Raw genomic sequence first — 17257 nt, 5'->3', positions numbered from 1 at the left:
CTTCAGGTAATTTTAATAAATAAAATTATTTCCATATTTATATGAGATAAAATATGATAAGCTTTTCCGCCAACATGATTATGTAGAGATCGATCATTTTTAATGATTGCTTAAAAGTGCGACATAAATCTGTAACTTGATATAAGAACAATTAATGTCACTTTTCACTTAAAACAAGATAGGCTGCATAACAAGCTTCAATAAATAAATTTTTCACAAAAGAGTTGGTTTTATGATTGGAAATTTTACTATTCGAACTCTTAATCTTATTGAAAAAGTTTTTAACTCCTCAGATCGCACCTGCTAAAAACTCATTACGCAACCTATTTTGCTTTAACCGAAAAATGAAATTAGTTGTTCTCGCAGTCAGAAAAATGATGCGCAAAAATCAGTAATTTTGTATATACAGTTATACAATCATAAGTATATTAAATATCATACTGCACAGCCAGCTGCATGTTTGAAAGCGTGAAGATTGAAGGACTTATAACATTGTCAGTTCCGTATATATAACGTGCCTCGCGTGTTTCGCCATATTTTTCTTTGTTAGTACACTCAGACAGACTAAAAAAATATACATATCAGAACTTATTACATCTTTTATCTGACTGACGGAATATGCATCGATATCGGGAAAATATATCGCGCAATATATAATTTATGATATAGATGTAAATTTAAATAATTTTAATACACGCGAGAAAAAAAGAATGAAACTTTTACACGAGAGGCATTTTATATAATCTTCCGAAATAAAGAAAAATTACGATTCGACAAAAATTAGATTTAATCATACTTGGATAGATGGATTGTTTGTTCAGAAAAGAGAGACCCTCAACCTCATACTATCTTAGTAGAAAAGCCTCAATTGATTATCGCACCACATTCGCCACCCATATCACCCTCGACTCTCGATTTCTTTGTGACAAGCTGACGTACTGTTTTTCCACGGTGCGCTGTGTACATATCAATTATTTGATTTGTCACAGAGAGACTCGTGGGACTGAGACGCGATATTCTGACACAATGTGTGTGTTCCTTTTATTAGAATTAAACTTCCAATCCAACCTTATCATCGTCAATTTAATTTTCTCCAATATTATTCACACTAAAAATATCTACGTATTGTAAAATTGATAATAGTTTAATCACATCGATTATACGCAATATTTAGCAATAGCTGTTTTTTTTTTTTTTTTTTTTTATAAATTCGTTTATCTCTAAAGATATTATATAATTAAAAAAGCAAAAAACTGAAAGAAGAGTTTATAATTTTATAAAATCTTGATATAGAAATAAATAAATCTTTGATATTTAATAATAATTGAATTATTGTAGAAAAATATATAAATGCAATAATTGTACGCACGGCAATGTGCTACATGGTTAGATGTCTGCTGACAATTTATAATCCCGCCGATAACACACATGCCGATAATATGCACGTTCTTCAAACGAGAACACGGTCGTTATATGAAACTAACTACTGCCTTCTTGTGATCGTTGCAGCTGCAGCGATAAAATTCCAGCAGAATACGATACTGAAAGTTGTCCGTTGTCAATCACAGTCAGGCACACAAAAATGCTCATATATAATATTTTTTTAACATCAATTATCAATTAATTATCATCAACATTCGTATTACTCAATTAATTCAAGTAGATATATTTCGCGCTATAATGATTATTGCTTCGTTGTTTTGTGATTAAAGTATTATTTATTTACTTTCAAATGCGCTAATCTTGATATATTTGAGTGATACTACTAGACGAGGAAAAAAAAAAGCACACGTTATATATTCGAACACTCGACTTATCCGCGATGCTACGCACGATCGACCAGCAGCATTATTCCGCTTTATTCCAGCGGCGTACAATCCGTCACACGTAGTAGGCCCCATCAAGGAAATTAATAAAGCCCGATAAGTGATCGTTCTCGTGTCTATACTTCGCTCGATACCGAGCACTTCTCGAGCACCCCTCGCTTCGCCCCAACCGCCCCCTCGCGTCAACGATAATCTGCTTCTTTTAATCATATTGCGCAAGCACACGTCGCCCCTAGAATGAGAAACCGACGGACGGCGTTTGTAATTTCCATTATCGTTATGCGCGACGCGTCACAGTGGACTTTGCGGCCGGGGTTTCACCCTCCCAGCGATTTCTGTGGAAAAACTTCAATCGAGACCCACTGCCGCAATCGCTTTCGCGCTAATGAACCGCGCGTGATGTACAGGTGCACCGATTCGTAATAAAGATACATCACGTGAAAGTAATACCTGTATAAATATAAACGACTACTAACACATAAGCAAATTTCGCACGCACACTCTTCCGGTATCTATATTTGACAAAAAGAAAGACGGTCCTCGAAAAAGTTGACAAAATAACGCGTTAACTGTGCAAATTACGTTAAGTGCAGAGATCTCGGTTTACAAATAAAAGACTAATTAAACATTTCGTGTAATTCGAGATCGATAATGCCGTGAGTAAGATACATTTCTCCACGTTGATTACCGTTAATTCTCCTATCGGTGTTTTTACACAAACGTGTAAATTTGCTCCGACATTTCGAACGAAGCTCGAAGAGTTCAGAGAACGATTTACCGGTGCAGTCGACGTACCGTAAAGGAATTATGGACGTTCGCACCGTTGTCGGCACCAATGATCGTCAAGAATTCGACATCTCTTTCTCTTTAACTCTCTCTTTTTCTCGACATATTTGATCGCACACACGCGGCCCCTTTCCTTCTCTCTCTCTCTCTTTCTCTCTCGTCGCTTTAATCTCGACGGCGATTCCGCGCGGATAATGATCCTCACGAAAAATGCAAATGACGTCTGGTCCTCGCACGGACTCGCTGCGGAAACCCGGTAACCGCGTTTAAGCCTCGTAAAATTACACGGTGCGTCGAGATATTTGCGTCTCGAGACGTGAAAATAATTCAAGCACATTCTCCGCGGGAAGATTGACTCCGCGAGAAGATGCGAGATATCCTAAATTAACTCGTTTGCCGGTCGTATTCGTAACTTGAATTTGTGTATCAAATGTGATATTATCTTGCTTTTTATATCTAATTATCTTTATATCTTAATTATTTTTTATAATTTAGACTTTTGCGCTTCTGAGATATTATCTCATTCATGCAGCGACAATTGTTAAATAAAAACTTTCGTAAAAAATATGTAAGAGATTAGAAATATCGCATAAAATACATACACAAGTTATTTTTCGTGTAAACAATTGCATTAATCACGTAAATCGCTATATTTAATATTTATCTTATTGAAAAAATTTTGTATATTCATTCTAACCATCGCATGTAACAAGTGCACGAAGGACCGACGCATATTTGCACACGCGTTAGCAATTTCATAAACTTGAATGGCAACCTACAAAGCAGCCGCCGTTACATCCCGCGATTTACATCAAGCTTTTCTGGCACATCGGTGTCGTTATTAAGTTCTCCGCGGAGATGCGGAGATTAAGAACTTGTCTTCGGCACGTGAATGTGACGTGTAGTGTGTGCGCACGTCGCCTTCACATTTCCTGCACGAGAGGACCTTATGTGCTCTTATCTCACCTGCTGCTTTCATGTATAATATATGTACACTTATATATAAATGTGTATATATACGAATATTTGCAGAATGAACTATCGATTACGCTTTCGCGTCAATTACACATTCATGTCGCACACTTTCATTTCGGCTGATTTCGCATCTTGTGCCGTTTGCACATGATTTCCCGTCGATGCCAAAGATAATTAAACTGCACTTTACCGAGCAATGCATGTATAAGATGTGCGAAAAGTCACACATATCTTGACAGACTTTTTGGTAAGCTTTTGAATTGCTTTTAAAATGCGATAAGACAATTTTTTTTAGAATTAACGTACATTTTATCTTTGTTTTGCAAAAGAGATATAAAGAAATATATGTCCAGTGAGCAAAATGCCGGCAATGCTGGCAGCAAATGTGATCAAATGATTGTCAGATCAATCTGCCATCGCTAACATTTGGCAGTGATAAAGTATCTAAATATGCATATGCAATATTTAACATAAACTTTAATCTAAATAATCAACACAAATTTTCAATATTTAACGTTAGATATTTTAATACTATTTCACAATTAATACATTTATTTATTTATCGAAATGGTCAATGCATTTGCATGTTTATTCGTTTGAATGTCTATATGCGCGATGTAAATATTACTATTATCCAGCTATTCATAGTTTCCTCGAAGTCATTTCTCATTACTTTTTCAAGAAATACTACATATCTAATAATGGCAGTAACTTGCCGCGTAGAAAAGAAATATATTCCACGTCAGTGGAAAGAGTTGTTGCAAAGTAATAACCTTAACTTTGAACATGAACATAAAATATCTTGAATTAATTATGAGCAAAATTCGATTAATTATGAATTAAAATACAACATAACGTTTCAATATTTAGACGAATAATTTTTATACACTACAGTATTAAAATTTTAAAAAATTTAACAGCGTACTGACATAAGCATATAGCAATAAAAATAAATAATAAATCAAAACACCATGTTATTAAAGTGAAGTTCTGAAACGTAATTTACGCAACAAGTAATATTATTTAATTCACTTCGTATACCATGTAGAAATAATGATAGACCCCGTGTATTTACATAGCACCAATTTCCGACATAAATAATGCGCGCAATAACACTTTCGCTGCAATTATTGTGAAATTTTCGTGAAACTTACATTATACATGTGCATTTAGTATCTTTATCTGCATACGCTTGTTTATATCTGTTCCGGAAAACGAGGTAGATAAAATGTGTAAGCCGGCGCGCGAGACGTCAATGCGCACCTGACTTCTGCGTGATGCAAATTGCTCGCGTTACAGTTAATTTCCCAACGGGAATCAATGGCAACACCTGTAGGGCAATTTCTGATACCTGCGACAGATGATTCTCAAAGTGATAGAACGCGTGAAGCTAATTAATTGTAAATTGTTTCGTAAATCAACATATCGTGCTTTCGAATAACTACATTAATTATGCAAGTAATAGGACAGATTGTGCTACATTTGTCTCCACATAAATTGCTGTTTTCTTCAAATATTTCAAATTGTATGCTCCTTTTTAACACAGACGTAATAATTGTTTTAGCGAAACTTGAAGAATATAACGCTAAAGATAAACGCGCGTATTATTGACCATTTAAAGCTCAATATGTGATGTTCCCAAATGAGAACAATGATACAAATGAGTTAAGAAGAATGTAAGGACTGATCGATATAGTGGTTTTAATAGAAACACTCTTATAACACGATTACTTTACGTGGCGATCTTATCAATTTGCACCATCATTCTTGTTTATTCTGCTTAGTTTTAAATTATTCAAGACTATTTCTCGTGAATCTTCTAGACGTTGCACGTTAATGTATCAGAATACGATAGTCATTAAAAAAACGATAATATCAGAAAAATTGTGTTCAAGCTAAGGATTTAATTTATTATTCATTTCATATTAAATAATATAAAAATGTAATTGTGTACATTTGTAATGAAAGTGTACAAATTATATTTTATATAATTCATATTTTTATATAATTATGCACTTTTATTACAAATGTACACAATTTTTATATTGTTTAATATATAAAATAAATAATAAATTAAATCCTTAGCTTAAATAATATTTTGTTTCATTAACACATTAATCATTTTTTTCCGTAGTGTGCCTATCTAATATAAATTCTTATCTATTATTCGACTTTACATAATTAAAATATAATTTCTATACAATTTTTCTACTAAACAATATAAAAATAAAATTGTGCACTTTTGTTACAAATGTATACTATTATATTTTTATATTGTTTGCTAAAAAAATTATATAGAAATTGTATTTAATTATTTAAAGTTGAGTAATAGATAAGAATTTATATCAGATAAGCATACTACAAAAAAAAACTTAATAATTAATAATTAACACGTTAATAAAATTTTGTTCAATTGTTACATTATTTATATCAAACTATTTGTCATTTTTTATGAATAAAAGAAAAATATTAAAAAGATAACATGATTATTTAACAATTTCTCTAATGTATTAATATATTTTTTTCAGACTATCAATAATTGAATAAAAAAGAGCATCTATATGCTAAGTACATTTAATTCTCTCCATTTCTTTTAATAATTGTAGTTATCAAGATGATTGTTATAAAAATATTAAGAAAATATGTTATGGGGAGCAAAAGATAAAGGGATATTTCTGCGGTTAATAGCCTCGCATTTAGCATTAATTCGAAGTTTTATGCTGCACATTAAAAAGTCTCATTATGACTTTATAGATATTACACTCACAGCAGAGTGCATCAAAAGAATATAAATGAATAAAACATAAAGAAAAAACTTAAGAAAAAACAAATAAGATACTAAACACGACAGTAATGTATTTAAATTTCTGATTAACAAATTAGATAAACGAACAACTTAGTCAATAAATATTTATATAAAATTGCTTACTTATATAACTTATTAATTGTGAGATTTTTAAGATATATAACTCTGATTCATTAATAAATAATAAAAATTACGTAATTACGTAAAATATGCAACACAATCAAAATAAAGATATCAAAACTAAATTTCTCAAATTATTGCAGCTAATATTAAGAAAATAAACTCGTAAAATTTCGCAAAATAGTCAATGTCACTTCTTTAGTTAAGAATCTTTAGATAAAATTTATCATTTTGCGTTAAATTATTTCTGTTAAATACTAATGTTACCATTATCGGCAAATGTAGGCAGAAATAGGCTGTGTTAAATATTTACAAAGCAAAACTATTTTACAAGCAAAGTGATAACATATATTGTAATTGAACTAACTGATTAGCAATTACAATTATATATTATGTATTATGTATTAAGTATATTAGTTTTAAAAACAGAATGATTTCAATTTTACCCAGATAGTTAAATGTTAGCAATGTCGGCATATCGATAGCAAATTTGATCAAATTTGTTATAAATCTGCTAATATTCCTAACATTTTGCTTTCTGGATATCACCGAAAGAATGCTTAAAATGTATTATATATAAATATAAGAAATATCAAACTATTTGACTCTCTCGTAGATCTGACATACTAATCTACGTTTTTAAAAGGTTTGTCGCATTGCATGTCCCAACATGCTTTACTCGCTCCAATCTATAGTATTACATTATGTATACTATAGATTGTATATTTGTGTGGTATATCAAAGGAACGGGGATGCTTTGATATACCATTCAAATTACGAAAAAAATTATATTATGCATGTATAGATATTAAAAATCGTAATTAACAGCATGCTCACTTACTCGGAAAATCCTTAATCCATTTCCATCTCCAGTTCCAAAATGTAATCCATCCGGTTTGATGTAAGTAGATATCTCGTTCATTTCGATCTCGATTGTCCGCAGGTACAAAGCACGATCGTCGTATTCGAATCCATATTCCACCTCGACATCGCACCGTTATCATGAATCACATAACTGTAATAAATTAAGAGACAATCTTAACAAATAATGGAACTTTCTATCATTTCTAAATACAATATATTGTTTCATTTTTATAAGGTGTGAATATGCTGCTAACGATAATATTTATTCTTTGTATTTCATTAGGAACGACAAAGATCTCATTATTGTAAGGTTAGCTTCTAATTTTTACAAATTGTTTCTAACGAAATACAAAGAATACATTTCTTTAGACTTCTATAAAATATAAATAAGCTACTTTTAATGTACATTTTAATCCAACTGAAAATATAGGAAAAGATATACTTACGTTTGGCCAAGACAAATTTGTGCAATCTCTCGCTACAGGATAGAAATCTACATCCGCGGACGAATGCCATTTTGTGTCTCATTGTTATGTAAGCAATGATGTGCAGCGCCGCCGATTGAGCGTCGCTGTACCCCCTTTCTCGCGGTCCTCGCGACCACGCGCGAGTTATCTAATGCGCTGCGTCTAGCGACCTAGGCGTAGGAATATCCTTAATAAGGGCCAATCAGGATTAGCTGATGCAATAGGCGATCCTTGAGCGTGTCACGGCATGTGTGCCGGGCAATTTGAGCAGTTCGTGTGACAACACGTCCGTCGTGTTTTTCGGTAATCAGTACCACGATGTATGTACGCGAGTGTTAATGATATTAATAAATATCGTTATTGTATTATTGTGTTTGCACCTAATATACCGTTCTGCCTTTTGATCCTGACAGATCCTCGATAAGTAATTTCGAGTGGACATTTATGTAATTACCGGTATCGCCATTGCTATTGTAAGAATAGTGTCGGTCATAGATGTACGTGCCGTAACCATCGGTGGTGCATCGTACGTATCGCGTAATTACCTAACGTAACGCTTACAGTTAGTAACGCACGACTACCTTTAACATGTTCCGATCATCACGACTGTTCGTAAAAATTAAAAGATAACCTTAACAATAACGAGATTTTTATCGTTCCTAATGAAATACAAATACATTTCCTTAGACTTGTTTAAAACATAAATATTGTACTTTTAAGGCACATTTTTATCAAACTGCAAATATAGGAAAAGATACATACATATACACGCTCGTCTAGTTGAAACGAATTTGTGCAATTTCTCGCTACGTAAGCTAGTATTCGCAGGCCAAATCGCCATTGTGCAGACCTGTGTCTTCCTTCCCTTCTTCCTGCCTTTCTCTAATTTGACAACGTATAAAACGTATAACGGGAAATACGTTTGTGCTTTTATATGATTTTAATCGCGCAATTGTTCGTCTATTCTTTTCTTGCTGGTCTCAAATTTTGAATGGCGGTTAAACGCGTTTTCACTATTATATACTTGATGGCGCTGCGAATCATCTCGGCGTACCTACTTCAAACTGATGTTATATTAAAATATAACCTATACAGTGCATCCAGTACATTTTTCTGTTGAGAGTAGGTTAAAGGGATCTAACCTATAAAAAAACCTATTTATTTAATTATTATTATAAAGCATGAATCTTTTGCCAAAAACGCACGAAGAATTCAGTTATGCAGAGTATTGGAATACTTTTTTCAAAAAACGTGGCAAAAAAACGTTTGACTGGTATGTAAGCTGTGTAATTAGGTTATTAACAATTTTTAAATACTATTATAAGTTATCACTGATTATTCTTATCTGGCTTTAGGTATGGTGAATATCCAGAATTATGCGAAATACTTCTGAAATATGTCAAATTAAAAGATGACATTTTAATTGTTGGTTGTGGAAATTCTACGCTAAGCATGTCTTTGTATGATGTTGGTTACAAGTAAGTTATTTTATATATATTCTTTGCAATATTTATATGTATGATTGTAATAATTTATTTAATTAATTAATTCATAACTCTAACTTACATTCTTGTAGATAAATAAGTCTTAAATTTGATCTTTACAGAAGTATCACTAATATTGACATATCACATATTGTAATTAAACAAATGTGTGACATAAATAATAGTACAAGGCCAGAATTGATATATGAATATATGGACGCTACACAGATGACATATCCTGATGAGAAATTCAGTGTAATTCTTGATAAAGGTACATTAGATGCTTTAATGCCAGATACCAAAGAGACAACGATATCTACAATTGATAGGTATTTCAAGGTTAGTTTTTAATTACCATAGAAATGTCTTGTAATATTTTATTTATTAATAAAATTTATTTAGGAAGTCACACGAGTGTTACGGAATGGCGGCAGATATATCTGCATTACATTGCTACAGGAGCACATTCTTAGAAAGCTCTTGTCTTACTTTCCTACCTCAGGTTTTATGTTCCGTATATCACGATGCCATGAAGCCGAGTCAAAGGCACGTATGGAGGAGGGCAGTTCGGTTCCAATTTTTGTGGTCATTGCCACAAAATTCATCAAATTGTCTCAAACCGTATGTTTCAAAATTAAAATTTTTACATTGCCATTCTAATCTTAATAAATAGGCAAGTTTGTGGAACTTATCTTTAATGATTTTAATCTTGATAGATCCTCGAGATAGCTCTAGTTGATGGCCCACCTGAACGATTATCTTCAACAGATAACATGATATCTGCTGTATTATCCGCCCAACAGTCTGCATTAGTGTGCAACAGTCTTCATAAGAAAAGCATCGCCAATGTGGGGGAAATATCGTTAGACTTATATCGTCCTGGTGACAAACATCCACGATATACTGTTTATGTTCTCGATCAACCACGTATACGCGAGGCAAAAACGTACGCTGCTTTCATCGTACCACAGGGAAAGTACGTTCAATACTTTTAAAATATAAATTAGTTTAATTGCTACAAATCACCAAACTGTACGTCTCAATTTGTAGAGAAATCGATTGGTTGTTCAGTACAAAAGAAGGACGACAGCAAGTCTTGAAGAGCGCGCAACAAGACAGACTCGCGATTGTTACTTTGTGCAGAGAACACCAGTTTGAAAATTGGGATGCTGTGAAAACCGAATTGGAAGATTGCGTTCGTAATTTAGCACCAGCCGGCCTGTGCGGCAAGAATGATATTCCCTTTCTATCCTTGGGTTCCGACTTGGGCGTTCGAATTATTTGTTACGAAGGAAAGAGCGATATCAGTGGGCCATTCGTTGTTGAAGACGTAGAGATCGACGGTCATGAGTTCAGACGACTTATATTCTTGAGCAATCCATACGTCATTCAGAGCGAAGCTAGAATGAAGGAAGGTACTGTAATTCATAATTTAGATGTTCTGCGATAATTATAACTATGATTGCGCAAGATTATAGCTGATAACGCAATTGTTATAAATTTGTAGCGAAATCCAGACGTGGTAAAACGAGAAAAATCGCCGATCCGGGATTTTTGGCCTGTGAACATCACGTACACATGAGCGCTGGCGTGAGTGCAGTGATAGACATAAAAGAACAGGATGAGATTATGATTGTGGGACTTGGCGGTGGCGGTCTTTGCACATTTTTACATCATTGTTTTCCCAAAGTATGTAACATTCATTATTTTCAGATTATGGAGCGCTATGTTAAGATCTGTAACATTTTTAAAAAAATTAAAATTATTTTTTCTTTTAGCTAAAAATTACTGCAGTCGAAATAGACAACGTGATGCTAAAAGTGGCTACTGAGTATTTCAATCTCATTCTTGACGATAGAATAAAAATAGAAATCACAGATGGTATACAATTTATTAAATACGCTGCAACATCTGAGAAAAAGTATAAAGCAATACTTTTCGATATCAATAACAAAGATGCTACTATTGGACTGAGTTGTCCGCCGAAGCAATTTCTCGAAATGTCAGTGCTGAAAGAAGTTGCAACATGTTTAACAGAGAACGGTCTTTTTATCTTGAGTCTTGTCAGCAGAGACGAAAGCTTGAAACAGAAAGTGATGGACGATCTGAATATGATATTCCAATCGACTGCTAGTTACGCAATTCAAGGTGAAGTAAACGAGATCATTATGTGTTCCATAGAGAAACACGATCCGAAAGAATGGAGAAATAGACTCAGGCTCGCTGTCATTAGCTTAAACAAACAAGCGGCTGCAAGAAAATTGTCCTCTTTCAAGGAAGCATCTGAAGTATCCACGCTTTTAAAGAGCTTATCTACAGAATCCTAATTTTATTCAAATACGTTGATCGTAATAAGTAAAATAAAAAGTACAACATTTCTGAACACATCTATCAATGTGCTATGTGTAATTCGTCCATGTAAATTTTATTTTTATATTAATAGAACATTAATATTTAAATCATGAGTAAATTTGTTCTTATTTCCATATAAAAAGCTACCATTTTATTGTCGACATGTAATATATTTATTACATAGATCGTTCCTGAATAATTGTGTTAATTTATATAAGCAGACTTGTTTCTATAAATATGAATCTATCGATGATAAGCGACGCGATAATCAATCTTGCGTTGTATATTGTTTCTGAAAATACAGAAAGAATGTTTAATCAATACTCCAAAATTTTCATTAATTAAAGTAAATTTTTGATTCACTTTGATTCACTTCAACATAATATATTCATTTATAAAATCTGATTTTTACGTAAGCACTCGTTAATAAGAAATAAATACTTCTGTCACACATCTGTAAAGCAAATTTTATTTGAGCAGATGCCACAGGAATATTATGTACGACAAATCTTTTGGCAACTTTATTTCATTAATTCATTATACGCAACGTGCATTATTTTCGTATTTACAGACGTACACTTTTAATTACAAGCAATGTTTAAAATTCAGGCGGGTGAATAACAGTCATTTATGATAATTGACTAAACATTCAACAGTAGGCGCAAACGATCTTATATATACTACATTTCTCCACGCATACAAAACCTCTTCTTCGCTTTTCACACATTTCTCTCTAATGTACAGTAACAATAAACTCAATGATTCTCATTCGCAAATGTTTATACACATAAATTTCAATACTTGACAATAAAATTATAAATTGATCTCAAAGTACAGGAACGTGTTCTCTAAATAAATATTTATAAATGTATAAGTAAAAAATTCATGAAAATGTTATCCTATATGACACTTGCAAAGGACGTGCTGCGTAAAATCAAATGATTCATATGAGCTTAACGTAAAATCCATTTGCGCATAATAAATTAATATTGAAGATATAAATAGAATATCGATATGAGTGAATAAGCATTCATTACTTACATTATTTGATATCGAGATTTTATTTTCATATAACTGTTCCCACATAGGTCGATTAAATGAAGTTCAATGCATTCCCTGCTTTTTTTTTTTTTGAAAGACAGTATCTAAAGAGAAACCAACAGGAACCGATCAATTAATATACAGTATATGTGTTACATATTTTCTATATTTATATATTATATATAAAACTTCTTTATATATATATATATATATGGGAACAGCCGTATTAATATAATATCTATGATCATAAACAAAAGAGTTGCAATATCATAAGACGAAAACTATAAGTATTCTCGCGAATTTATATTATTGTTATATATAAGCTTTCAATCATGTGCAACTTTTTTATTTATAATCATATTGCAATATCGATTACTTTTACTTGTTCCACGATGTATTTACATAAACTTCTCATGTACGTCTGTCCAGAAATCCGCTCGAAGATCTGCGGCATTAAACTTGCAATCATCCGTGCATTTACAAAAATTGAAATGTCGCTCTAAATTTTTGAAACAATTTCTCTTGTAATACAAATAATCTTGCAGTTATAGACTAGCGCAAGATAATCATTCGAAAATAATATAATTTGATTTTCTGAAAATCCATCGGAAACATTAATTCATAATTTCAATAATTAGATAAAATTATAGAACTAGAAAAAACTTTTACTCATATTATATTTATGAATTAAAACGTATAATTTTAAATACATTATAAATCGTTTTCGTCGCAAATAAATATATAATGCGAATGCATAACGTATTGTCATGCAGATTCCATACTAATTGTAAATAACCGATATGTAATGCTTTTATGTCGTGACTTAAACGTTATTCTATTGTGTATACTATTATGTATAAAATCAATTACGTGAAATATCTGTAAACATTCTCCAATAATACATAAAGATATGTAAAATGAGTGAGAAACTGGTCAAATCAACGTGTTCTGCAATCCAGTATTAAAGCACGCGTCTCACTATATTAGAATTTCGCAATTTTAACAACTTTTATTGAATTAATAGATAATATTTTTAGATATATATATATATTTTTGCTTTTTGCGAAGTAACTTGCAATATACATTTGTTATAAATAATATAATATACAAACGTGACGCGCACTGTTATGTTATAAATTAAGGAGAAGACTAAATATCACATTAATAAAAATAACGCATTCTGAAAACGAGCTCTCCGCTTTCGTTAAATTGTAATTTACATTGTTTGAAAAAAAAACATACAAAATTCGCGATTGTCACAATAATGCTGATTTCAATGATAGATATATATTATGATAAAGTCGCTGAAGTGTATCACTCATACCGCGTATAAATAATCACTGGATTAATGCGTGTAACAATAACTTACGTCTAGAAAGTAAATTTATTAAAATCTCGCAAAAAAATTCGAGCATTTTTCAAACACATCATGCACTCTTCACACAACAGTTGCTCTCTATTTATAATCTCCACACAACAATTACTATTTATAGTTTTTAAATGCACATTAAGTAATAGGACACATTTTCGATTATTTTTAAGTCATTTTAAAGTCATTTACTCCTCCTTATTTTTCTATTTGTTATTCTTTCTTTACCCTTCCTCCTATATTCATTTCCGCATCTCTTTTCGCAAATCCTAAGAGAATTTTATCACAGCGCATTCCTTTATCAAGTAGAAAATGCTGGCACAATCGTTGTCAATCTTCGGAATATCTTCAAGTGGCAAATGTCGCAAAATTAATATGTCGACAAAGACACGTCTGCATATGCATTTTATATTTAGCGCTAAATATGGCCGTCAAAAAATTATTATTATTTAAATCATAATAATAATATCGTATTACTATATCATACATTAAGAATTATATTTAGGCAATATTTAGCACTAAATGCGTGAGATGTAAATGTAGAACTAAGTCTTCGAAAAAAAAAAAAATAAATGAATGACGATTGAAGTCACTACATACTACAGAATTTTGCGTTTCTACTATAATATTGTCGGAAGACGAGAACGCGGCAGGCTATCGGGGAAAACAAAATAAATAAGATATTGTGAAAAAGGTTTGAAACAAATAAAAAATGTCCTAAAGACTTCGATATGCTTTTCAGATTCTATCCTATCTGTCAATTTACCATAAAGTTGTCAACAATAATAACAATTGAAAATTTGAATAATGAATAAGCAAATACGCCATTAACAATGAAAATTAATTCGCTAATGGATCTTATACTATAGTGAATATAACAGCTAATGTCCTAAGATTTTGCTTCATTTCATTCATTTTATCTCTCTCTCTCTCTCTCCCTCTTTTATTCTCTTTGGCTATGATTGATAAATAAAAATTAAATAATTCGGATAATTTAAAACAAAAACGTAAACCACTATAGTCACTGCCGTTGCGTTGCTTGAAAACCAATCACAATTATATACCCTACACAAGTTAAATTATAACTTATGCTATGCTAATCTTTTATACGTCAGTTTACTCACACATCTTTCGCAACGGTGGGCTAACCACGCATGTGACAAAAACATACTGGAATATACCCCGTGGCAAACTTTCCCATATTTCTCTGTGTTTGGCGAAACGTATGCGCTAAACTAATTATGACAGCTTTATCACCAGTAAATCAAGCGCAGTTCTGATAAAGCTACGCATTGTCACACTTGGAACGAAAAATCTGCCGATCGACAAATGCGCGAGAGAACTTTAGAAACGAAATATCGAAAAGTTTAATAGGATCGTGATCGTCTCTCTTTTCGTTAATGTAATCTAGTTGAATCCGTAAAACTTTTCGGCTCGATCATTTTCATTTCCTACTTTCAAGCTCCTTGCTTGAGTCGACTATTTTAATTCATCATCACGATAACAAGTCTACATACAGTTTATATGGCGACCGATTCGATGCAAAGGATCCAATTCAGCCTGTAGAAGGGCTTACTTCAATCAAAAAAACTTCCTCATCATCTTCTTCAGGCCTGTGTTTCTCTTCTCTTTCTTCGTCAACATAGGCGTAGCGCTACTGCTCCTCGATTCGTCGCTTTCCTCGATCAAGCCGTTCGCGGCGTTACCATTCGTACTACCGTCGATAGTATCGATGCTCGTCGGACTGGACGCGAGAGATCGGCCGTTCGAATGCTCCGAAGAATCCTGGTTCCACTCCCACTTTTCGTTGGAATTCGACGAAGACTTCCTCTTGTTTCTCGCGCCCAAGGCGGTCTTCATGAAGGACGGCGAGCTCAATCTCGTGCTCTTGAGAATGCCGCCTGCCTTGAACGAGCCGTTTCTCGGCACTTCGATCTTCCTCTTCGTCGTGATCGATCCTTCAACGGACGTGTCCATCGTCGTCGATGACGAATTGGATTCGTACAGTTCGTCAACTTGACGACCGAGTTCGGAATTTAACGCCAACTTCATCCCGTAGACTTTATTCTCCTGCGCGGAACGTATAATCCATTCTCTCTTCTCTGCTTGATCGTCGAAGCAACTCGCAGTGGCCTCAGGCGTGGATTCCGGTCTCTTGGCCGAATTTTCTGACTCCTTGGTACGCGGACGATCTATGGACGACGCTCTTCTCGACGGCAGCGGCGCGCCGCCCGGAATCATGTTCAATCCACTCTTGTAACGCGTCGCCTCTTCCGTACCGGCTGTTCTAGTCCCGGCGGCGGCTGCCTCCTTCTTGCGTTTCTTCTTCCGCTCCTTCTTCGTCTCGTGGGATCGATCGTCGATCATCAGCTCGTGGTACGTGCCGCTTATGTGAGAAGCAATCTCGCTGGGTCGTCGCTTCTTCGTCTTTTTTGCTGCGGCGTGAGAACTGAAATTCTCCGCGCTTCTCCGACGCACGGCCTCCTTCGTGTCCGACAGGAGTTTCTCCTTTTCCTCGCAATCTTCTCCTTTGCGACAGTAAGTGAGAATCAAAACGATAACGACAATTTCGAAGCAGATCAGCAAAGCGTGCTGTGCGATCCCGGATATTCGACTGCGCCAGCTGTCCCGATCGTAGAGCAAAGTTTCGACTGATTTCGAGAGTATAGCGATTTCTTCTCTCAACGCGGTGATCTCCTCCACCCTTTTCGCTTCGCGTTCTTCGCCCTTTCGAGACTCCTCGCCCATAGCGGCGACCGCACGTTCCAATGAGCGTTGCATTTCTTCGACCTGCTTTTTGTAACGACGACTCAATTCTTCCAGATATTGTCCGCTAAGCGACATGTTTCTTTCTAAAGTCTGAAAAAAATCAATATTCAGCATTATTAATATAATATGTAAAATAATTTCAAAAACTAATTATTATATTATAATTATTAAATTATTTATATTAACATAAATTCATTAATTGATAACTGTTTTCACGAATAAACAAGTAAATCATTGATTAAAATTTTGAGACATTATTATAAAAATTTTCAAGTCCATTAACGTCCAAAAAGTGACCGAGCAAATTTCATTTATTTTATCCGTTTCTGACCAATTTTTCATTAATTAACAATATATAGATTCCAACATTTTCCATAGTAAATCTAACAAATGTTTCG

General features: G+C 33.4%; 2 protein-coding genes and 1 long non-coding RNA gene across 12 annotated transcripts in view; 1 reads left to right on the top strand and 2 right to left on the bottom strand.

Annotated features, from left to right (window-relative positions):
* Window positions 1–8214, bottom strand: part of LOC105670434 (uncharacterized) — a 139786-nt gene extending 131572 nt beyond the window's left edge. For 4 of the 8 annotated variants that reach the window (XR_010890830.1, XR_010890831.1, XR_010890833.1 and 1 more), the window contains exons 1-2: window positions 7824–8192; window positions 7355–7528 (exon numbers count right to left, since the gene is read on the bottom strand). This is a non-coding gene — a long non-coding RNA (uncharacterized lncRNA). Of the gene's footprint in view, window positions 1–7354; window positions 7529–7823 lie in introns of all 8 variants that reach the window. The other 4 variants (XR_010890832.1, XR_010890834.1, XR_010890836.1 and 1 more) reach the window with 3 other exon arrangements.
* A 695-nt stretch (window positions 8215–8909) lies between these two features.
* On the top strand, window positions 8910–11798 carry LOC105676906 (eEF1A lysine and N-terminal methyltransferase homolog). Its single transcript, XM_012375138.2, has 8 exons — window positions 8910–9117; window positions 9200–9322; window positions 9451–9667; window positions 9731–9949; window positions 10045–10304; window positions 10379–10743; window positions 10836–11017; window positions 11107–11798. Exons 1-8 carry the CDS (start codon window positions 9026–9028, stop codon window positions 11653–11655), a joined length of 2007 nt encoding a protein of 668 aa, XP_012230561.1. The 5' UTR covers window positions 8910–9025; the 3' UTR covers window positions 11656–11798.
* Window positions 11799–12131: 333 nt separating this feature from the next.
* LOC105676900 (SUN domain-containing ossification factor) overlaps window positions 12132–17257 on the bottom strand; it is a 35592-nt gene continuing 30466 nt past the window's right edge. For all 3 annotated transcript variants that reach the window (XM_067357553.1, XM_067357554.1, XM_012375128.2), the window contains one exon: window positions 12132–16949. In XM_067357553.1, coding sequence (XP_067213654.1) covers window positions 15672–16949 — 1278 coding nt within the window. In that variant the 3' untranslated portion in view covers window positions 12132–15671. The remainder of the gene's footprint in view (window positions 16950–17257) is intronic.

This window comes from Linepithema humile, chromosome 6 (genome assembly GCF_040581485.1).
Source record: "Linepithema humile isolate Giens D197 chromosome 6, Lhum_UNIL_v1.0, whole genome shotgun sequence".
NCBI lineage: Eukaryota > Metazoa > Arthropoda > Insecta > Hymenoptera > Formicidae > Linepithema > Linepithema humile.
This window is presented reverse-complemented; position numbering and strand designations above follow the sequence as displayed.

Excerpts from the sequence above, each read along its gene's own strand:
- LOC105676906 (XM_012375138.2), top strand. The coding sequence starts at position 9,026 with ATGAATCTTTTGCCAAAAACGCACGAAGAATTCAGTTATGCAGAGTAT. Across the intron at positions 9,323-9,450 it reads TTGTATGATGTTGGTTACAA|AAGTATCACTAATATTGACA; the intron begins GTAAGTTATTTT and ends TGATCTTTACAG. Across the intron at positions 9,950-10,044 it reads TCATCAAATTGTCTCAAACC|ATCCTCGAGATAGCTCTAGT; the intron begins GTATGTTTCAAA and ends TAATCTTGATAG.